Raw genomic sequence first — 24,300 nt, 5'->3', positions numbered from 1 at the left:
CTACATCCAGCAGTACCTCCTGAAGGGTTGAGGAGATGCTGGTTGAATTCTCAGTGTATTAACTTTGTGATGCAAAACTGAAGACCTGAGTGCCTTTGAACAGCTTGGCTGCCACTGCACGAATGTTCATGCTAAAATAAAGCACACAGGGACAACTGTATGACAGTTTTTACATTTTTAATCTGAGTTTTTTAAAACGGATGTGACGCCTTTCCGGTCCACCCTAGAAAACAAGAAGCTGAAGAGAGAGCGCAACATTTCAGCGGCGGAGAGGGAAAATCTGCTTTTATTCAAGTCCGACTGTTCATCCACCATAAGAATTCATGTCTAACAAGAAAAGGAAAAATATTTAGGAAAAACAACCATTAGAAACCAACAAAAGGATAACAGTCATGAAGAAAAGAGAAGTGGTGAAAACAAAAAGAGTCTTCTTTTAGCAGAAATGACTTTTCCTATGAAGACATAAGATCATTGAATAAAAAAAACATGTGATAAACAGCAGCGTGTAAAAACAAAGGTATTCAAATGTACATTTCTACACAAGTGGTCAGCAGGGCTCTCTTAGATCAAAGGTCAGAGATGACACAGTCAGTCCTTCTGTCCCAGGACAGGACATCCCAACAGCCTGGAAAATGAAAACAGTTTGACTTTATGGACCTGAGTTTACTTGCTGAAACACCGAAAAAGACGGAACAAAGAACGACGGCAGAGAAGACAGACTGAAAGAGAGCATGAGACTCAACTAACTGTCCTCTGGACAGATGAGAGCAAAAAGGAGATGCTCTGCCTTCACGTACACACTCATCACAACAGAGCTCAGAGCACTCTCAGGCACGGTGGTGGAGGGATAATGATTTGGCTGGTTTTTCAGGCTCCTGGACTTGTACCATCAGAAGATTGTGAGGTCCTGTCTTCTAGCCTTCCAGCAAACACAGTGCAGCCTCCAGCTGTGTAGAGATGTTTGTCCTCTCAAGGCAGTCGTTTCCACCGGGACGTTCTCTGCTGCTCCATACTGGTTGTTGTGGAAACAGCAAATATGACAGATGACCAAGCACCACAGGGTACCCGTCTCAAGGCGGACACGTCACCTTAAAGCCCAGGATTTTACTGAGGTTCAAACCAGGAGGAAAGGCTGCCAGAGGACAACAGAAACCCAGCAGCTCATGATACTGGAGCTTCAGTGCAGAGGAAGGATGCTGATGGTGATGAAGGACACAGCACAGCACTTTGCAGCCACCAAAGCAGCATGAGCTCAGGTTTGGCTCAAAAAACAAAGGCCCAACTCATCCAGATGCAATGAGGGTCTGGTCAGGGCGGATGGTCACCCCCTCTGAGTCTGATCCTGCTGGTCTAATGATGATCGTCACATTTGACCTGCACAGCACAGACTCCAAAAATCCTCAACTTCCCCTGCTGCTCTTTAAAATGTGGGCTGAACGGGAATACAACCATCTGCAGTGTTTAAATGAACTGGGTTTATAGCAGTCAAGGTCTTTAGAGGTGAGTTTCATGGTTTCTTTTTGCAGAACCAACCTTGAACTTTATAAGTGCACCGACTTAAATAAACCTAAAACTGTGGCCTTAGCATTGTTGAAATAAGTGAGAAGGTGATTTCTTTTCTCCGTCACATTTCTCATAGATATAACTGATGATGAATAAACCATGGACCAAATAGTAAATCCTTTTTACATGACCTTTTTTGTGTTACCAAGTTAGCCTAAAACGCATGGTTTCCACTGAAGTGGATGTGTGCGTTACTGCCCAAAAATAACTTTTCAAAAAAAATATTTCCACCTTATTTTAATGCTCCAAGAATGACTGAGTTGATGCCTTAAAGGGCTGAAATCTTCTGGAGTCTGAGAGGAGCAGGGACTGGCTCCATGAACAGGAAGAGGGGCGGAGGATGCTTCGGCAGATGAGCTTTCTTTAAGGCCATGTCACACAGCCACTACATGCATTTTGCACAGATGTAAATTGGTCAAACGTGAATCAACGTGAAAAAAGAGAGAAAAGTTGTGGTCTTTGCATTAAATTTTCACACGTCTCAGTAATGAACAATGTTAAAACCACGGAAGAAGTAGGAATGAACCACGCAAAGAACACGTAAATCAACATAGAACATAAACTGTGTGTGAATATTGCATTACTAATAGACAAGTTATTAGTGGTTCGTGTGTCAATTACGTAATTTTAACATGAAATGTGCGCCGTATACGTGATATAAAGTTATACATCGGTGGTTCATGGGTGAAATGTCTGTTAGGCATCTGTGGAACAGTCGTGGAGAGACATAAATTTGCATCTGCATATCACAAAATCACACAATTTCATAAGATTATGTAATGATTGCGTATAAACTACATAAAATATGTAAAATATGTACGTAAAATATGTAAACTGCATAATTCTGTAAAAATTCTGAACAGTTCAAAACCAAATTAACGTAAAGACCCGTCAGCCGAAACCCTTGACGGACATTGACGAATATCGTACACAAGAACTCATGAAAGACGTAAATCACGCGTGGCTAATGAAATTCCGACATTTCATACGTGGAAAATGAGCAAAATGTACATAAAGACTGTGTGACACGACCTAGAAAGTCCTCAGCAGGAAACACGTCACAACAGGAAGAAGATGAAGGCGGGTTTGTGACTTTACAGCGTAAAAAAAAAATGTGTTTGCTGTCTCCAGCCTTAAATGTAGTTAACATAAACACAATGTTTGCAGAAGTCACGTTTGACAGACAACGACACAAAAGGGACTTCAACGGTAAAAGTTGAGATTCTTTCCATCCTAGTAAGTATTGACAAAAAGCAGCGTGTTCGTCTGGGCTTCAGACGACATCATCAGTATAAATCACACATTCTTACTCGGGAAAGGATCAAACACCACACCATCTTTATTACAGAAAAGGTTCAGTCACTCAAGAAAATTATTCCAAAAAGTATCCAGCTGGTTTCAGGAAAAGCCTCTCGTTCCTGTTCAGGACCTGTTTGTTTTCTCCTGAGGCCCAACAGGAGTCCGATGCTGGGGGGGGCTCGTCTTTCAGGCCCCCCCAGGCAGCTTTTGGCACACAGTGCACAGACTACACAAGTTGCACCACCCCCCCCCCCCCCCCTTCTGCAGGGAAACACAAACCCCACATTCAGCTGGCTGGTAAAATCAGAAAGAACTCCAGTCTGCCGCTCCAAGTCGCACTTTAGCTCGCTCTAAAAGGCTGGAGGGGGGCCCATTGTGCAGCTGTAGTCAGACCGTTCTGAAAAGCCCCCTTCAGTTTTTGGGGTAGATTTTCTCGTAGAAGAAATTCTGAGCCAGCAGGTAGAGCTCCCCGTCCTTTTCCCGGACAGCGTGAGCCCTGACGAACTGGAACTGCTCCAGAGCAAACTCATAGAAGTCGTTCTCCATCTTCCAGATGTTGGACTGCTGCAGTTTGGTAACGGACTCCTTCGTTGGCGGCTTCTTCTCGCTGGTCTTCCTCAGGTGGGACTTCTTTCCTGTAGCAGAGAAGAAGCTTGAGAGGGCAAACAGAGTCGTTCCTGCAGTGGTGACCATGGAGAGACGAGGTCTGCAGACTCCAAACACACAAGCTTCACTCATTTACACATCACAACACAGGATGACAGCCCATCGCCACCAAAGGAAGGTCAGATCAGGAAACGGAATATATTCAATGCAAAGAACAGAACGATGTGGTGTCAGTATGGCTGAATATCATCAACAATTTCCAGAATCGATTCGTTTCATCAGAGCCGGGGTAGGTAGCATAACCGTTTGGCCTGGAACTTCCGTTTGGGGTCCTGGGACTAATGCTGACGTCACATTATGTGATTGGCTGTCTGTTGGTCCGATGACGTGTCAGATAGTGATTGGTCTGGACAAATTACTACACTACCGTAGAACAGGATATTATAAAGTCTGTTGTAAACAAACACAGCTCCGACACAGACAGAGATTGTCTTCTAAACGTGCCTTTATTACTGTTATGATTATTATTGAATGCTTGTTCGCTTATAGTTTTTTTAATCCGTGTGCCCAGTGCTTTATTATTGGCAGAACGGACCAGAAGGAAAAACATTTAGCCAGGCTGACAACATTTTCAGCCACGGCTGAACTTAAACTGGAATAACAAGCGGATTGTGGCAAAATCTCTTTATAAAAATTACAAAGAAGATTGTCAGACACAGTTTAAGAGGGAAAATAACTTTAGGTTACAAAAGGGAACGTGAAATGAAACTTTGTAGAGCCCAAGCAGATCTCGACGCTGCGTAGTCTGTCCAAGTGGGGCTACTGTAGTGTGACGTTACCTTCGGTCGAAAGGACCCCGAATGGTTGTTTCAGGCCGAACGGTTACGGTACCTACACCTGGATCAATCTATTCAATTTTGATGTCAATTTTGTTTCCGTTTGTCCACTAGGTGGAGCTCGCGGTCCAGCATTACACTTTATTCCAGACAATTGGAACAAAAATTTGATTTAGACCACAATTATTAACTTTTAATAAATGTTTCCTTAAAAGAGTTTGGAGAATTCCTGCCTGTGAGTTTATAAAGCTGTCAGCAATGTATGTTTGGGCGACTGAGCGTTAGCATTAGCCATCCTATGGGAAATTCCATTATCCGTTAGCATCAAGCTAGTGGACTTAGGGTTTATTGCTGTTATTCTTTAGGTCACCGGGAAAGGAAAGGCATAAAAGATCGTCTCTACTTTTATGGATCGATTATTGATTTATTGAGCTTGGATCGATTAATTGATTTTATCAACCCAACCCTAGGTTTAAGAGCAGGAAAACATCCCCCTCATGAAAGAAGATTTTTTTTGGCTTAAGGTTCCCTTGGACTTCCAAAGAGGGTCTTTGCTTTTCATCAAAACATCTCTAAACTACGGTGGCCCTGAAGGACAAATCACATCAACAAATCATTCGAGATCACAACGACAACAGGAAAAAAGGAAAAGAAATCAAAAAATGACACATTTTAGAAATCAGAACAACACTCCTGAAACCAAAACACAAATTATAAAAAAAGAAAAAAAAAGAAAAGTTTCAGGAAACAAAAGTAATTTCTAGAAATCCAAATGAATCAAACGAAAAAAAAAGAACAGAAAATGTTATTGGTTTCTTTTTTGTTTCCTTTTTAAACATTTCATTTTGATTCCTGCAAGGTAATTTTGTTTTTCTGAAAGGTTTAATTTTTAATTTGTTTCCTTTTTGTGGAGTTGTGTTTTGGAATTCTGTTCTGATTTCTAAAATTTAAATGTGTTTTTTTGTTTTACGTTTCAATTGTTGTGATCTGTAGCATGTTTTTGCATTGAGTGATTAGTTGGTGATTTGGACTTCAGGGCCACCGTACTCATATAGAGTGATGTGTAAACCTCAAACACGTCTCATAAAAGCAGCAGGCAGTTATGGGTCCAAAGGAGGAGGCTCCAGAAACACATGCTGTTGTTTTTTTAAAGAAATGTGAGACTCATTTGTTTTTCAAACGAGCAGCATGCTCCAAGCACCGACGCCTGGATTCTGGGAAAACAACAAAGGCACGGATGCAGAAGCTGCACATTCCTCCTGTTGAAAGAATCCCACCCTTCGGGAGCAGACCTGTCTTATACAGCTCCGTGGCTCCTTTGAAGAAGCGCGGCAGCGATGCTTCCAGCATCATGATGAAGTCCTCCAGCTCCTCCGTCACCCCCACCAGCATGTACTCGTTCACCAGGTTGTACTTGGCCTGCTCCAACGCCCACTGGCTGCCCACATTCCTGCAGACAGAGGACAGTTTGGATCATCCTCTTTTCTTTGGGGTGGCTGGAGACCTATGGTCCAGGGACCTGAGGGAGCAGGGACTGTTTTTGCCCCCGAGCCTGCATCAAGTCAGACTGTGGGGCAGCAGAACAGACTGCAGGAACTGATGGGACTTGGTTGAACCTGAAACAGTTTTGGACGACCTCTAGCGTCATCATCAGAGGTCATGAAGACTTTCTAACAATGAGAAGATGACATCATAGCAGGGAGTCATTGCTCCCCCCCCTAAAGAGTAAAGGAATGAGCGAAGGTTTTTCATCCCCCGTCACTTCTGCACTCGCGTCAATCCTTTAGCCCCCCCCTAACCGGGATCAGGTGGCTGTGATTTCACCGGTCACATGACTGCTTTGAATGAGTGCACCTGTCCACCTGTAGGTTGGTTCTTTGTGGTGGTTTGTGCATGGAGAGGCGGGGCAGGGCCTGGGATTTTTTTGTTGACCGCATCATTAAACATTAACCATTGAAGAACCTTAAAAAATTAGCTTTTTTCGGTTTTATTAAGATGTTGTACATCCTCAAAAACAAATGTAAGACCTGTAGGACATTTTGTGGTTCTATGAGTTACAAACGATGATCCGCCGTTGCTACACTCAGAGATCAGGCAGAGACAGATGATCCTGAGTTGTTTACAGTGTAAAGGAGTGTTTGAGTCAACAGAATGTGTGTAAGTTGAGAACAATTATTGTGTGTTTTGTGTACAGCGATCCCTCGCTATAACGCAGTTTACTTTTCACGGTTTTGCTACTTCACGGATTTGCGTCGTGCATTGTGTTCTGCCTTCTGATTGGCTAAAAAGTCAATCCGCTTCTTCTCTACTTGTGCGTCAATAACGCTGCAGTTTAATATGTACACGTATGTAAAACAGCTTGCCAAATTTACATTACATACTGCAAATTCTCTTGCAGTTTCGAGTTTCTCTAAAACCCATAGAAGAAAGAGCGACAACAACTGCCTATCACTATGTTCTTCTCCTGAACAAACACACCTGCACTGCGGGCTTCAATAGGACAAAACACTGCAGAGCGGAGTCAGGATGCAGCGGCTCAGTCTGAAGATCAGTGAAATACACCTGAGTCACTATTTGTCCCACTGTACTTTGTATTTTTTTCATAATCATTTGAAATTTACTCCTGTTTAATCCAATGACTCGGCTCGCGATGGGCGGGGCTAATCTCCGCAATTTGAAGTCTTCTGTTCACATTGATGATTAAAATTATTATGTGACAGTACAGTACAGAAGTTATTTGTTTCTAAAGTACTTTTATTTGTGAAACAAATGCTTGAGCCTGTAAAATCGTTTGTTCTTTCTTTTCAATGTATAATAGAGTTTTTAAGTGTATAGTAATTGTAAAAAAAATAAAGGTTTCTACTTCAAGGATTTTGCCTATCACGGGTTCTTTATGGAACGTAACCCCCGCGAAAAACAAGGGTTTACTAGTACCTTCATACTGTTTCAACGTGAGAAACCACTCAAAGGGCCCTCCTCCTTGGGAGAGCATCACAAGGTGGAGATTTCAGGCCGGTTTTACTCTAACAAACGTCTGCAGGAGATCCAGACCCAAATGGAGGGCGTGGGGTCAACTTGCTGGTCCTAAACTATTTATCAGGAACAATTGGCAAACACCTGAGACTAACAACAGACTTCCACTGAGGACAGGTCCAAACAGAACCTTCTGTGGCTCCAGGACACTTTCTCTGAGCGAAAAACTCTAGTTTAGGCTTCACGTTTGGAGCTTTTTGTCTGTTGGAGGTTTATAAACAAATGAAGGCTTAAGGAAGAAACTACAACAAATATGCGAAAGAAACAATATTTTCACTGGAGGATCATATAGTCCAGATAAAAGCAACTTACCAACATTCAGAATAGTGACCACAGAAAAACGGGATCTGCAGCCAGAGCTTCTCCGGAGCGCAGTCCGAGCCCCCCGCGGACACGCATTCATCAAACGTCTGAGAAAAAGACAAATCCCAGGTCAGACTTTTTTTCCTTTGCAGCCTCCGTGTGGGTCAACTATCCCTCCCCCCTCATTCCCAGTTATATCAAAACAAATCTTCAGTCCTGGATTTAATGGGACGTAGTGACGGCATGAGGGGTTCAGCCCAACGGGAGAAATTACTTCAAATGCAGAGCAACATCTGCAGAGTCACCCATTTTTCCCCCCATCACTCCCCCCCCATCATCCCCTTCCCCCCCCATCACCTTTTTGTCTCCTTGCTTCCGTCGCCTCAAACCGGGCCTGTAGTCGTCCCCGAAACGTAAAAAGTAGTAGTAGGACACCAGCCTCTCAATGGGGTCTCGGATGACGTTTATGTAGATGGGCTTCTTCTTCACCCCGAACCTGAGGAGCAGCAGGTCAGAAATCACAGAACGGATGAGCATCATCTGCTGGTGAGGCGTTTCTACGGGTGCTCGCTTGATCTGAGCAGTGAGGTGATGGATTAGAACCACTGGTGCTGCTAATTTCACCTGAGAGCCAACAGTCCAGGAGTCAAAGACAGTTTAGAAAGTAACTCTGCTAGTCTTCTTTCAAATAGTGGTCTGATCATTCCTTACCGCCGACGCCTCTTCCTTTCCTCCACCGTTTGATCACAGTTTTGTTCTCCGTCTCATGAATGCGGCTCTCAGCAACCACCGGGGGGTGTAAGCAGATCAGAACTGAGGTGGGGGGCAAACAGGAGGAGCTGCATAAATCTGAACATACCTGGTGAAATCCAGGAAGGACACATGTCCGTGGTAGAAGGCCGGCTTCATTTCCCTCCATTCCGTCACGTTCTTCACAAAGCGAACCTGAGCAAGGACATGTGGTCATGAAGGTCTGAGGCGTGGTCGTCCTGGGGCGCTCTGGCGGCGCTTACCTGGTCCTGCATGGACATGACCGGGTTGTTCTTGGTGGTGTTGATGTGCAGCACGTGGTAGTGGTTCTTCCCGCACAGATCGTAAGCGATGTTGGTGAAGGAGGTGCTGGCCGTCTTGGGGACACGGTTGTAGATGATGACCACGTCGTCCTCGCCGTCGGGCGGCGCGGCCGCAGACTCGCGCAGGCCGTCCTGGATGTGCCTCTGCTCGATCTCTCGCACCTCGTGCCGGGCGATGGCTCGCTCTGGTTCGACGAAGGGAACATTGACCATGAGTGAAAAATGCAACCCCAACCCATCACTGCTGAAGCTCCGCCTCCTCGCCGTCTGTGACCAGATGTGACCTCGATCTGCACTTTGCCTTTGTTCTGAACCACATTGGACAAAACTAAGTAAAATAGTTAAGTTAAGCATAAGAGGAGGGATTATATAAGGTCATTTCTTCCTGCTCATGAATGATAGTTTGGGATAAATTGGGATAAATGTATAAGAACAAGTATGTCAATTTAGGATTTAGAGTAGTTATAATATATGGATACATATGGAGATGTATCTCTTTTACTTAAACATCTTTATTTTCCACTTAAATGATGACTAATCCTCTGAAGTTAGATCAAACTGAGCATCCATGTTCACCTGTTTTCATTTCATAAAGTAAATCGATTCTAAATGCAAATGTATCATCACAGTTATCATTCAAAAGTCGTCCCCAGGAGAGCAGGTGAGGTCAGAAGGTCAGAGGTTACCACATCTCCATCCACCACCAGGCTTTGTATCAGAGAGGAAGCAGCTCTCTGCCGCCTCACCGTCCCTCAAACCGGATCAGGAGGCCGGCTGAGGCTGCATCTGCCGCTCCGGACCGACAGCAGAGGCGAGCGACGGGCGAAAGCTGGCGACATGCAGAACAGCTGTTCCACAACAACAACACGCACAGCTGCTGCGCTCCACAGACCTTCACCACACGAGGGCAGAAACAGCAGAGGAAATCCTAAATGTGCACGAGGTAACTGTGACATGATGGTACTGAGTAACGTCTGAACCGTTCATGGACTGGACTACAACAGGAGTCATCGATACACACGCGGAGTGTTTGGTCATCTTTTCCTGGGACGTTCAGAGGGTTTCTGCAGGAGAAGGTTTCAGCCTCTGTCTGCTCACTTCAGACAAACAACAGCATCCAAACTGTTCCCATACCATCAACGTGACTCTCAGAGACCCGTTGAGGACACAGTCTGAACGCCACAGGCTTCCGTAGAGTCACAGCTAACGCAAGTGAAGGTTTTCAACTGATAAAAGTCTTCAGACGCAGGTTCTGTTCAGAGGAAACCTCCAGGCGTTCTTTTTGCCCCACATCAGAGGGGACGGAGGTAGAGAAAACACTGTGGGGGGTGTGGGGGGCTGAACTGTGAGGTCCTGACTCTGAAAAGGCTCAGAGACTAAAGAGTTTTGGGACAATTTCCAACAACCAACAAGGAGCTGAAGGGAGCAAAGAGAAAGCTGCTGAGGCTTTGCAGACCCCCCCCCAGTACCAGACCCAACACACTTGGCTCCAACTTTCAAACCAAAGGGTATACACACCCACACACACACCCACACACACACACATTCAAGCCGCAGGCTCCTTTTGCGGTTGTTTCATGGGAGGAGAGTGGCCGTGGCCTCACAGCAGGGTTCCTTTCACCACACTCCTCCTCTTCCTCACTTCCTTCCAGCGTCTCTGTGCTTCAAAGCTAATTATGAGGCGTGACGCTAACACAGTTCTTAAACTGTGACAACTACAAGCCTGTTACTCCTGTTTCATTCACGGCGCGGCAGCAGGATGACCGCTCGGCGTGGACTTGTTTTTACTGCAGCAATTTCATGCCGATTAGAATCCAGCTTCGGGAAGCATCAGTCAATCTCTAAGACAGGTCTCCGTGCCGTGACGGGCCTTCGTCCATCGCTGCTGTGGAGTCAAACCTGATAAACCAGAGGATGATCAGCTCTCTATAGATGTGTCTTCGCTCTCTTGGAACCCTCTCTCATTCACAGGACAGCTTAGGGGGGCAGGATGGGGGGTACAGTAGAAAAGACACATAAGGACCAGTCTGGTCCAACATGTTGGACATGCAGATGAGGAGAGGACACAGAAACCGTCGACCTCTGAGCTGAAACCTGGCATCATGGAGACAATGAGGCACTGAAGAACATTTACAGCAGCTGATGGACAAACAGAGGAACACGCAGGGAGAAAAAGCTGATATAATTATCAGAAGAACACGCGTCAGGATCCAGTGGTGTAAAAAAACAGAACACGACATACAACTTCATCTGTTCCTGCTGTCAAGACTTCATCTAGTTTTTTCATTCTCCCTTTCATCCATCCACCCATCCACCCACCAACCCACTCATCCACCCACCAACCCACTCATCCATCCATCCACCCACCAACCCATCCATCCACCCACCCACCCATCCACCCACCAACCCACTCATCCATCCAACCACCCAACCGTCCACCCACCCATCCATCCACCCATCCATCCATCCATCCATCCATTCATCCATTCATCCACCATCCCATCAATCTATCCACCCATCCATCTAACCACCCACCCATCTGTCCATTCATTCATCCATCCAACCACCAACCCATTCATCTATCCATCCATCCACCAACCCATTCATCTATCCATCCATCCACCCATTCATCCATCAGCCCAACCTATCCATCCACCCACCCATTAACCCAACCATTCATCCAACCACCCACTCATCTATCCACCCACCAACCCATCTATCCATCCATCATGGGAGGCTGAAACGACACAAACAGTGCATCCAGTTAAAGTCCCATTAGCCGTTATGCATCTCCGTGTGTGAAATTCCGCATTTGACCCCTCCCCTGGGGGAGCAGTGAGTCACACCCAGGAAACATTTGGTGGTTTGATTCCCCCAATCCAACCCCTTAATGCTAAGTGAGAAGCAGGGGAGCACTGGGTCCCATTTTTAGTCTTTGGTTTGACTTGACCTGGATTTGAACTCACACTGCAGACACTCTACCATAAGGCTGCTGAGCTGGCAGTTTTCATAATCCTCAGATTTGGTCCAGTTCTCATGCTGCAGCAGGTTTGGCTGTAGGTTCAAAGCAGACTGACGTTCAGGCCTCCAGGTCTGTCAGCTTTGGTGTCTCCGCTGCTGCACTGAAATCTGTGACTCTGAAGACCTGTAACTGTAGGAGGCGCTGTGGCATGGAGTCAGACTTGAACATCAGTCGCAACAAACAGATATCAGATAAACTAGACGTATAGAAAAGTGTGGTTATGGAAAACTAAAAAATTCCAGGAGGACTTAACAGAACTTCACTATTTAGGTCAGTCAGGGAATAAGCACTTGATTGGATGAGAAGACTTCCACAAACGTGGTAATAATAATCCACCAGCTGTAAGCATCAACGTCTGGAGGGTTGGGGTTGGATGAAGACAAACATGCATGGACCTTTCTCAGAAAGGCCTACAGACTTTTTGATAGCTGGAGGTAGAAAAGCTCAGGTCTGATTGGTCCTTAGAGGAGGTCCTAACGGCAGCAGGAGATTTCCTGAGTAACAACAATGTGCGAGGGTTCATCAACACTCACAAACTTTGGTTGTGTCTGAATTCCCACCCTAACCCCTAGCTACTAAAAAAAACTAGATAGTGCTACTTTGTAGTGTCCTGGATTTTAAAAGCAATTCAGACAGCATGCTCACTACTTTTTTTTTATAAACAGCGGATATGAAGTCATCGATTTCACAAAGTTGAAATCTAATAATATGAGCGTTTTGTGATGATTATTTATGAGTCCACTGTCTTCTGAAGATAACAATGCTGATAATTTATTTTAAAAGAAATGTTTGAATACATTTTCTTTGGCAAAATTTGTTCCGACGCAATGCATTGTGGTCTATATTTGCCGATCTAGTGAGCATCAATGCACACTAGTTTTTCGCAGAGACTTCTGGGAAATTTCTAGGGTGGTGGATTTTGGAATTGTAGATTCAGACAGCACTAGAAAATGGCGAACGCCCTATTTAGTGCACTATGTAGGGGAATGAATTCAGACACAGCCTTAGTCACTGCTGTGGCTTTTACACAAACCACAGAAGAAGGTTGATGACCATCCAGGATCCAGAGCCAGACATTGGTAAACATGACTTTTATTACACCTTAAATATCACAGAAACCTCTGACAGACTGGCGACCTGGTCAGGGCGAACCCCGCCTTCACCCAACGCTGGACGGGTTGGCTCCAGCAGTCCAGTGGCCCTGATTGATTTTGCAGGTCCAGATGGATGGATGGATGGATGTCACATTAACCTGGTTCATGTAATCAGGGTAGAGTTTAGTTCATTAACGTTCATAGTCTCTGTATTATTAACCGACTTATTATGTTCTTCAGACACGGTCGGGTGTTTCCCACATACACCCAACTGTGTCTGAGAACAGAAGAACATAGGTAGTTAGGGTGGGGTTTACTGAAACCTAGTTTAGTGAGGTGCATTTCTCAGACACAAGTCCTGAAGAAGCTACAGGTGCTGGAAACCTGCAAGTTATGTGGTTAGAAAGGACGAAGAACAAATGAAGCTGAACATCCTACATGCATGAAAGTTGAAATCGGTTTCAAATTAAGAATTCTTAATTCAAAATGTAAAATACGCATTTGCTATGTATTAAATTTTCGGTCTGTCCTGATTTTTGGCCAACGGGTCTTAATTTGAATTCGGTTTTCAGCTGTTCAAGGTTTTTCGTCGGTCAAGAATTACGTTGTTTACGTGCATTTTACGTAATTTATACACAATTATTACATAAATCATACACAATTGTGTGTGAGTTTTGCAAGATGCATAGACAAATCTTTGCTAAAATTGTCCATCTTTAACCCTTGTGCTATCTTAGATGACCCCACCCTTACTTTGACGTGTTCTCCCTACTATGAGAAAGGTGGAAAGATTTCATGTAATCCATGGACACCAGTGAAGATTACAAATCATTGAAGAAAAAAGGTTCAGAGCACTGTCTAGTAGGTCTAGATCAGTGTTTTTCAACCAGTGTGCCGCGGCACACTAGTGTGCCGTGGGAGATGGTCAAGTGTGCCGTGGAAAACTGCCCTCATTAACTGATCTAAAAACAATTACCATCTCCAGGAAATCAGCTCTTTGTTCATCCAAACAGGTCAGTGAAACACTGAGTAGTTAGGAATATGAAAGATCATAAAATACTTTTTTCTTTGTGTTTATTTGATTCTATTAAAAACATTTTGATAAGAATGACGGTAACGCGATTTAGCTGCAGCTATAACTGTTTTCTGAAAAGTCCCGCAGCTTTCACCGTCTCCACGACTCCACCAATCATTCTTGAAGGCTAAATCACATGTCATCAGTCTGACCAATCAGAAGTGTTTAAAGTCTTCACTTCCTTGTTCCGATTCTTCTCATAAAGTCTCAGTTCCAACAAAAACACCAGCTAAAGCTCGTCTTTAGCGGTGTAGCTTTCCACAGAATCCGGTATCAGACTGGAACAAGTGAACAAAACAATGAAGCTCAGAGACACAAGTCTTTCTGCCGTTTTCTCGCAGTATTCACACTACATCTCCCATGATGCATTGGCTTAAAGGGACAGCGCCTCAGCGTACAATGAGTCATTCTTGTTACACTTCTTGAAACCACAACGAACATACAGTTTGTATGTAACTTAACTTTTATTACATCTTTTAGAAAAAAACATCTGCAACTTTCTGCTTTTTCTGCCACAATTATCACAAAAATGCACGTCAGATTGCCGGGGGGGGGGGGGGTGTAGATCAAAACAGACCAACAGACTGAGTTTCTGCTTTTTTGTTTTGTTTTGGGATGCTGGTGTGCCGCGGGATTTTGGTCAAGGTTAAAGTGTGCCGTGGCTCCAAAAAGGTTGAAAAACACTGGTCTAGATGACCCAAATCCCAATGTTAAAGTGCCTAGGATAGCACAAGGGTTACACTTGACCTGTCCATTAGCCACAGCTATTTTAGGAGCATCCATTTTTGCTTTCAGCAAACCACATCTATCATTAGAACTTCAAATTCTCTGATTCCAATGTGTTTGTTTAAACTGAAAGGCTTTAAAGTTTGGTTTAGTGTGTCCACGTGTTCACTTGTTGTTTATCTTCAATATCTCAACCCTTTAAACATAGAACTTCGTCAATTGAAGATTATTATAAACATAAATAAATGAAATTTTTCACAAATGTATTTAGAAACAGGCTGAACGTCTACAGGACACAGCGAGTCAGAAATGTGACAAACAGCAGTGCAACAGAATAATGGGCAGAGAGGAAAGAAAGTGGACTTTTAGTTTTATTCAGTCTTTTAGTTGAACAGCGGGTCTGAAGCGGGTCTCATACGTCTCCTGCAAAATGCAGGACTGCTTGTGGTTCCTAGAATTAGTAAAAGTACAGTTGGAGGTAGAGCATTTAGCCACCAAGCCCCTGTTTTATGGAATAAACTCCCAGCTCATGGAAGAGAGGCCGACTCAGTTTCTACATTCAAAGTTAGACTGAAAACATTCCTCTTTGGACAGGCTTATTGTCAGACTAGTTAGTAATCTGAGATTACTTAACTTAATGTGTGTTTAACTTAGTGTTTAAATTAAATTTAATAACAATAACAATTAGTTGTTAGTAGGCTGCTAGAAGTTGAAGCTGGGGTAACTATGGTGCACTGGGGTTCTGTCCTCTTTTCTCATCTACTTCTACCCTTCCTCTCCTCTATTCTTGATTATTATTCATCATTTAGTTCTCCATGCCTCTGTTTCGTGCAGTGCGATTTATGTACTGTCCCTCTTTCCCTCTCCCCTCCTGGGGAGTGGGAAAGAGGGACAGTACTTTGCCTCTGCTCCTGCTCCTACACCTGGCTCTGGATCCTGTCTCCGGCTCGACTCGCGCCCCTGACTGTCCCCCAACTCCGGCTGGATGAAGCTCGTCTGCTGGACTTTAAATGTGTAGTTGTAGGGTTAGATAAGTTAATTCTTCTCTATGAGTTCTGATAAATCACTTGTCCGTCCTGGGGGAGGATCCCTCCTTCATGTGGGCACCCTTGAGGTTTATTAGTTTTTTCCGGAATCCGTTTTTTTTAAGGAGTTTTTCCTTACCGTAAAGGGGGGTCTAAGGGCAGGGATGTCCAGTTTAGTTTAGTCAGTTTGTTAGTTGATTTTATGTTTTACTTTTTCAATTACCGATAAGAAGCCCATCGAGACGACTGTTGTTGTGAATTTGGGTTATACAAATTAAATTGAACTGAATTGAATATGTCTGTCAGCAAATTTTTAAAAATATCCAAAGCAACCACTGCAGTCCTCCTGACCAGCTGCTGCTTTTACCCACACACTGAAGGTCTTCATGTGTCGCACGTCACACGTCTTTTGCGCATTTTATACAGATGAATATTGGTCATACGTGAACACACGTGGAAAAAGTGAGAAACGTTGGGGTCTTTACGGCACATTTTCACAGATGTATCATGAATGAATCACGCAAGAACACATAAACCAACACGGAACATGAACCGTTATTGTGCTGTTTATCTGCAATTCATTAGTGATTCATGCGTCAATTACGTAGTTTGGACATGAAATTTGCGGCGTTTACCTGATATAAAAGTTATTCATCAGTGCTTCATGCGTGAAAAGTCTGTTTGACATACATGGAACGCTGGTGGAAAGACACAGATCTCTCAAAAACTACACACAATTGTGTAAGATTTACGTAATAATTGCACACAAACGACATAAAATACACGTAAACTGCCTAATTCTAAACCGACAAAAAACTTTGAATAACTCAAAACCAAATTCACGTAAAGACCCGTCAGAAACCCTCGATGGACATCTGATTACATCGACGAATGACGATCGCATAACACGTATGGATGACGTTTATCACACATGGATCACGAAAGACCAACATTTCATACGTGGGAAATGCATAAAATGTATGTAGAAGCTGTGTGACACGACTGCACATTTCCTCCATGTTACCAAGAATACCTGTCCAGTTTATAATAGCAATACACACACCCAGACGCACAAACACACACATTCATACACAGACTTACACACTCATTCACTTAACAAGCAACACTCCTTTGAGCTAGACTCTAAATGTCTCAAATCTGGTAAATTGGTGGCATTTTTCCATTACAAGTAAAACAAGAAGCCGGTTCACGCAGTAGATTCTAGTAACTCTGTGTCAAATATCAAATGTTATTTTGACTAGAAATAAGGCAAATCTCCTTGGTGGGATTTCACAATGAAGGTCTTAGTCATGGTAAGGACGTTTACACATATTTTGATTTCTCTAAATACACGTTTTTTTTAACTAAAAGCATCAACCCTTCAGATTATGTTAGATTTATTCTGCAGAGGAGGAATGCGGTTTCCACTTTGTTCATCTACATTATTGTCTTCTCTTCATGTTTTCACGTTTGTACCTGCTTTTCCTAAATCACACTTTCATTAAATGACTTTTTCACTTTTGTTCCAAATGGGAAAACACAGAACATTTTTGCTTTTTGCTGTCAGAGAACTGTGTGAAGCTCAGATGGTGATGAAGTTCATCTTCATTCAAAGTAAACCATCATCACTGTCCTCCAAAGGAGGAGCCATAAAGAGTGTGGATCCTGTCTGGGATTTGAACGGTGGCACAGAACTGCCTGCTCTTCGTGAACAGCTTCACATTACAGCTGGGCTGTAAAACCGTCCGCAACCCTTCAATTAACCCGGCTAGGATCCTGCTGCAGCGGCAGACTCAGCCGGCTCCAGTTGCTGCGCCGCCAACCACCTAACAGGAAAACATTTGGTGTCAGACACGTGTGCAAGAGGCCATAAATCCTCAAAGCCTTCGTCAAACAATGCTGCAGAAGCCCAGAATGACCATTAGCCCCATGAACACCCCCCCCCCCCCATCTCATGACAATTTAATGTACACCCGCCTCCTCAGTGATGCCTCCATCAGCTGTTCAGACCCAATGTTCACCAGCTGCTTCTGACAACAGCTGCAAAGGTGCCGAGTGCGAACAATGGACTCAGGCTTTACAGGGATCTAAAAACAGATACGGGGGTTCTGCGGGGGGTCAGACGGAACACATCGATGAAGAAGTGGATGAGTGGCCAGGAATGTCCACAGCACCCACACATTCAGCTGTTCCTCTTTAGTGGGCAGAACTCTGAAACAAGGCTCGAGAAGATCCCTGAGAGGAAGTCTGCACATATCTGTCTACGGCGTATGTGTCTGTGTGCATGTCTGTGTGTATCTGCACATGTGTGCATGTGTCTGTGTATGTGTGCATGTGTCTGTGTGCATCTGCACATGTGTGCATGTGTCTGCGCATGTCTGAATGCGTCTACACGTGTGCATGTGTCTGCGCGCGTGTGTGCGATAATGTGTGTCTGCCCATGTGTGCATGTGGGTGAGACTGTGCTTGTGTTTTTGCATGTGTGCATGTGTCTGCGTGTGTGTGTGTGTGTGTATCTGCACACGTGTGCATGTGTCTGCGTGTGTGTGTACCTGCACATGTGTGCATATGTCTGTGTACATGTGCATGGGTCTGCGTGTGTATCTGCACGTGTGCACGTGTGCATGTGTCTGCGCATGTCTGCATGTGTCTACACGTGTGCATGTGTCTGCACGCGTGTGTGCGATAACGTGTGTGTGCGCATGTGTGCATGTGGGTGAGCCTGTGCTTGTGTTTTTGCATTCCTGTTTTTGCATGTCTGCGTGTATCTGCGTGTATGTGTGTGCATGTCTGCACATGTTTGCATGTGTCTGAGTCTGTGCGTGTGTTTCTGGATGCGATACATGTGTGTGTTTGTATGTGCATATTTCTGCGTGCCTGTGTGTCTGCACATGTATGCATGTCTGTGCATATGTGTCTGCGCATGTGTGTCTGCACATGTATGCATGTCTGTGCATATGTGTCTGCGCATGTGTGTCTGCACATGTATGCATGTCTGTGCATATGTGTCTGCGCATGTGTGTCTGCACATGTATGCATGTCTGTGCATATGTGTCTGCGCATGTGTTAGGGCTGGTTGAGCCTTGCATGACAATCCCAGCGGCTGCAGCCACAGATGAATGCCTGAAGGCTTCTGGTCAGCTCTGCAAACACTCCCCTCTGCACGCATGCATCTCCTTTGTCCTGTGTTCAAGAGCATCTCTCTTCTCCCTTGGAGCCCATCACAGAGACTCCTCTGTGTGGAAGCTGATAACCCCATGCAACAGATGGAAATTGAATTCCTTTAATCATGCTGAACACTCGCAAGGCATTGATGCTCAGTGTTCCGAGTGTTTTTCTGTTGCAGATGGAACGTCTTTGCCCTCAGATTTGCCTGCAGGCACAGAGATGAAGAAGTCTTTCTGTCTGCAGTTACAGAGGGTCATAAAGGTGGAAGTTGTTAGAAGAAAATTTCTATTTAAGAAAAAAAGGGAAGAGTCAGTCAAGTGAATCAGAGGTTTCCTCTAGTCAAACCATGATTTAGTCAACCAACCAAATCACAACAAACTGTTCTGGAGCGCCAGCAATCTGCAGTCAGTGCTCGCGTTTCCCATAATCCTCTGGGTGTGGGCAGGAATCCCACACACACAACACAGTACATGGAATTATGCACTGCTTTCCTTTGGGGCTACAGGATGTCCCACTATCAACTGCTTGTGACCCATCAATCACAACAGATCCATCTGCACTAGAGTCCTCTGAACGCCTCTCTTGCTTCATTTAATCCCCGCCTGAGCCTGGAACGGAGAGTCAAACAACCGCGGGATCAGAACGGACCGCCTGGTGTAACCAAGTCTTCAGTCAAGAAAAGGTGTCAGAGTTCATGTCTTGGTGGATGTTGACCCAGATTCCTACCAGACTGTTCCACGTTCCTCCACTGATCGGTTCCTCAGCTTGACCAGATTTCTAACTCCTTTTCACCATTCAGACCATGTTTACTTCATTGTGGCTGAAATCAAACCATTGATTGATCTCATTACCGACCCATCACCAAACGTTCAAAATATAAAAATGCTTTTAAAACAATGACTGGTTAGTTTAAAGTTCATATGACTGGTGTCTCCTCAGACACCAGCACCAGTTCTGGTGTTTCTGGACCTGGAAGTGTTTTATTCATGGGTCAAAGCTTCCTGTAGGTACCGTTTTCCAGAGGTGTCCTGGTCCTTTTCACTTTCATGCAGATGGTACACAGATTTATGTTGATGGCAGCAGGTCTTTCAAATGAACCACAAAAAAAAAGATCCACATGATGGGTCAGACATCGAGGCGAGGACAAACCAGAGCGTCTTCCTAACCATGACCAGAAAAACCAAAGTGATTATAACTGCCCTCAAGGTCCCAGGTCCCTCTGTAAGGACTCAGGAATCAATGTTGACTAACTTCTATCTTTTGGGTCACATGTTAAACCTCTCCAGGTTTATTTTCTGTCATTTGTGCCAAAGTCAGGAACACGTCTGTGACGTTTTTACTTTCAGAACAGATGGTTGAAACGCTATTTTATGTGGATTACTAAATCATCTTAAACTACTTCATCTGCTAGAGTCTTAACCAGCTCTCCCATAGAGATCTCATGTCTCCACCATCTACCATGGTCACCAGTTCAGCCCTGAATAACAGCTAAGATGCTTTAATTACTCTAAGGAGTTAAGCACGGGGCTGCCCAACCCTGGCTCTTGGGAACCCCCACCCTGTTTGCTGCTCATTGCCTGGTTCAGGTGTGTTCAGTCGATCAGAATCAGGAATCACTTGATCAAGCCAATCAGCGGTGCGTGAAGCAAGGATTTCTGGGAATTAAGTGGGGTGTTAGATCTGGGTGAGCCTCATTGAGTTTAGCAGAACAGCTTCTTATCAAACATTCTGTTTCTCTGAGCTACAGGGAAAATTCACGCAAATACCTTCATGCTTCCCGCACAAGCTGAGGGATCACCAAAACTGATCCATCCAATGAAAAAACCTTTTTGAAAACTGGAGCCATTGTTGTGCTGAAAACAGCCAAAGAACTCCCCATCCGCGGGCGAAACTGAAGGTTTCCTGAAAGCATTTTTCAACAAAACTTCATCAGAGTTGCATATGGGAAATGGCGTATACTTCTGTAGCGCTTTCTACCTTCCTGGAAGGCCCAAAGTGCTTTACCGCCACAGTCTCATTCACACGCTGGTGGCGGCTTCGCTGCCGAACGCTGGCGCCAACCTTCCACCAGAGGCAAGGTGGGGTTCAGTCAGTGTCTTGCCCAAGGACACTTTGACACATGGTTGTTTTCAGAAAGACTTTATTTTTGAAATGTAAACTTGTTCCTAACAGATTGGGAAGATAATGTTTCCAGTCCTGGTCAGTAATGGACCGTTTTCAGGTTAAAGTTCTTTTTGACAGAGATACATGTCGTACAGTTATGTCCAATATTCAATAAATGGTCTGAGTGCTGTCAGATGTATTTAAATGAGAGTTTTAAAGTGAAACGTGTTCCTCTGAGATCCTTTACTGTTTGTTAAAAAGGTCGATGTGATTGTCCAGTAAAAGAAAAGTTGTGCATTTATGATAAAGAAACAAAAAAGCAAATCTCAGCTTTGTGTTACTGTAGACACTTAAGTATCGGTATCGACCACAGTTGCAGGGGAAATATCAGTTATTGGTATCGGATGGAAAAAATGATAGCGGCCCATCCCTAGTCAGAATAAAGGATCAGTCTGGCAGTGGACCGCACCACTCTGAGAGAGACTGCCTGGATATCTTTGAAAGACAAAGAGTTTTGTGTGGGTCTCAGTTCAAGAACATCAGCTGAGTACAAGCAAGACTTTCATTTTCTTTACAATATTACTGAAGTCCGGCTTTGGACAGCCCCTTTCCCGGTCCTGTGCTGTGCTGGTCCGTGCTGACTGACAGCAGACGTACCTGGACGTTCTGACAGTCAGCATGGTGGCTGTGAGACTCACAGACGGAGCTTCACAGCTCCTGATCCACATCTACAGCACGTCTGCTCCTCCACTCATCCATCATGAGGAATTTTGCCAAGTCAACAGATTCCTGGAGCGTGGGGGTGGGGTGGGGTGGGGGTGGCCTCTGAGGTTCTGTTTCAGCATGTGAACATCTACGTAAACACGACCCGGGGCAGACGGGTTCCTGACTGCCTGACTGGCGGTGCACACGCAGCAGCAGTTGATCGCTGACCAATGAAGCCATCCAACCCCGACTGATCCAGGAGCTGTTCTGCTCCGCTTGCCGATCAGCATCTGCACTAGATCAACAGCCGATCCGCACCTTCATCCAAACGCACAGTTGAAGACTCCTAAAAGAACTTTACAGAAACCATAAGAAGGGACAGCAGCTCTGGTTGGTAGACACAATACCAGGTCAACACTGAAGTCCCACAAACCAAGACAGAGGTCAGAAAAACACAGCAAACAGAAATGTTACACGTTTTTTCTGCAGCAGGTTTTTCTTACTGATTTTCACCCTCTGCGGTCCCTTTATTTGCTGCACCTGTTTCTCTGCTTGTTAACACAAACGTAGTCAGTCTGCCACATGGCAGCAACTGTCTTCAGGCCTTCAGAGGAGCTGAAGACGACCTGCTGAAGGTCAAACCGCCATTAGGGGTGATGGTGCAGTTCACTCCAGATCACCAGTCGGGTAGAGCCAGACCGGAAGTCTGGACTTCAGCATTGGGCAGAAGACATATGAAAACTACGTGAAATGATGGATCCAAGCTGCCGGTCTGAACAGTTCAGGCATGCGGTGGAGGTTTCATGGTGGTCCTGGCACACTTTGAACCTCTGTGTGTTGAAACACCACAGCCTTTGTGACCCTGTACACCACCTGCTGACAGCTGCTGCACATGACAGTAATCAGATTACATCAAATCTCTGACGGATCATGAACCTGCTCTCCTGTCAGTCTGGACAGGACCATTCACTGCATATAGACCTGGACTGAGCGGGTGTGATGTCACCCGTAGAAACGCCTTACTTCTGGCTTCAGCCAAATGAAGCCAATTCAGTCGCCGGTTTTCTGGCCACGTTGGAGCCAGACGGCAGTGATTGGTCTGAGTCTGTCTGAGTCAACGTTTCCATGGCAACTACTGTCGCCATAAGACCGGGTTGAAGACTCAATGATATGAGGTTCTGAAGCTCAAACTGGGTTAAACTGGTACAAAAAAGATTTCAGTTAACTTTATTTTCAAATCTGTCCACGTCGATGAAATGACTCAAACCTGAGTTCATCGTTTTGGAGCCAGCAGATTCTGTCAACACATTTTCCTTCATTTGAGGTTTTTTTTTTTTTTTTGGACTGCACCTCAAACTAAAAGACGGAAACATCAAATGTGTGTTAATGACTCCTGACTGGAAAGGTCAGAATCTGGGTTTTAATTTGCTTAGACAGATCTGTGGCCTCCTGAGGCACCGCTCTGCACGGCTTTGCTTCACTCCAGCCGGCTCCTCTAAGGACGCGGCGAGGCCCATGGCGCCCTGCATCCTCAGACAACCTGAACCAGAGTGGGATGTCCCAGATCTTTGGTGGGACCATCTCCTGATAGTCGCTATGAGACGTTGAAAAGAGGACGGTGTCCCTGAAGGCCCCACTCAGAACCTGCACTGCTGACCTCCACCTAGACCGGTTCACAAACAGCACTTAACAGATCTCTGGGGTCGATTTTCTGTGCAGATTTCTGACATTTTGACAAAGAACCAAGGGCCAAGCGTCTGTCAGACAGGAGACGATCTGCTTCTTCCAAGGGAGCAAATTCAGCAGATTATGACCCAGACGGAACCCCGAGCCCCGGCAGCTGCAGCCATTCAACTCACCCAGCTTTCCACGGGACTCCTCCAGCTTCTGGATCTGGTTCTCCAGGAAAAACATGGCCACTGCGAACGCCAGCAGCGCCAGCAGCTGCAACTTGGGCGGCATCATGACTCTGAGCAGCCCCATCAAATCATCCGCGGCGGGATGGGTCAGTCCATGCTCGCGGGGGAGATCTCTGAGAAGCACAGGGCCGACGACAGCTGGTTAGGAGGCGGTGCAGGCGGCCCTCGGCCCGCGTCCAGTCCAGAACCCGCTCCTGGATGATCCCAGCGTCCGGCTGACTCTACCGCGATACGCCCATAATCCGACTGATGGTTGCGCCAGCCACTACGGCCGTAACGGATTTCACGGGGCGGATTTAGATCTCCGAGAGGTGGTACAAGCCCCTCTGATCACGGTCACCCACTGTACCACTGCCTTGTTCCATGTACTGTGTTATGCGCCGCACAGTGGACAGCATTTTTCCTCCACGCAGCTCATTGGATGGAAAACCAAGCCGCTGTGGCACGGAGATCCATTATTGGTCCTCTCCGACCTCTGCTCAATCCTGATTGGACCGTTTTTTTTCTGAGTTCAACAGCAGGTGTCGCACTTTATTGGGAACTGCGGTGTAGAGGAAGACATTTAGGTGTCCTTGGATATCGCCGGAATGTAATAAACCAACAATAATACGTATATACATTTATATATATATATATAATCATTTCACAATAACCGGAATACATTTAAATTACACTTTATTTGTATCCTTTCATATAAATAAATAATTGTAACTATAATTAGAGTTCCTTCCTGTTCAGGCGGGTTGGAGT

The 24,300-nt window shown here is 45.1% G+C and overlaps 1 protein-coding gene across 1 annotated transcript; it reads right to left on the bottom strand.

Annotated features, from left to right (window-relative positions):
* Positions 1 to 268: 268 nt before the first annotated feature.
* Positions 269 to 24,044, bottom strand: hs2st1 (heparan sulfate 2-O-sulfotransferase 1). Its single transcript, XM_004078642.4, has 7 exons — positions 23,491 to 24,044; positions 8,654 to 8,898; positions 8,500 to 8,585; positions 7,998 to 8,136; positions 7,650 to 7,747; positions 5,597 to 5,754; positions 269 to 3,497 (listed from the first exon to the last, which is right to left on the bottom strand). Exons 1-7 carry the CDS (start codon positions 23,612 to 23,614, stop codon positions 3,274 to 3,276), a joined length of 1,074 nt encoding a protein of 357 aa, XP_004078690.1. The 5' UTR covers positions 23,615 to 24,044; the 3' UTR covers positions 269 to 3,273.
* Positions 24,045 to 24,300: the final 256 nt, after the last annotated feature.

Source organism: Oryzias latipes, chromosome 17 (genome assembly GCF_002234675.1).
Source record: "Oryzias latipes chromosome 17, ASM223467v1".
Taxonomy (NCBI): Eukaryota; Metazoa; Chordata; class Actinopteri; order Beloniformes; family Adrianichthyidae; genus Oryzias; species Oryzias latipes.
This window is presented reverse-complemented; position numbering and strand designations above follow the sequence as displayed.

What these genes read in the sequence shown, in the direction of transcription:
- hs2st1 (XM_004078642.4), bottom strand. Translation starts at nt 23,614, where the DNA reads ATGGGGCTGCTCAGAGTCATGATGCCGCCCAAGTTGCAGCTGCTGGCG. An exon ending in GGAGTCCCGTGGAAAGCTGG is followed by an intron (nt 8,899 to 23,490) that starts GTGAGTTGAATG and finishes TCGTCGAACCAG; the next exon opens with AGCGAGCCATCGCCCGGCAC. An exon ending in GGTCACTATTCTGAATGTTG is followed by an intron (nt 5,755 to 7,649) that starts GTAAGTTGCTTT and finishes CTCTGTCTGCAG; the next exon opens with GAATGTGGGCAGCCAGTGGG.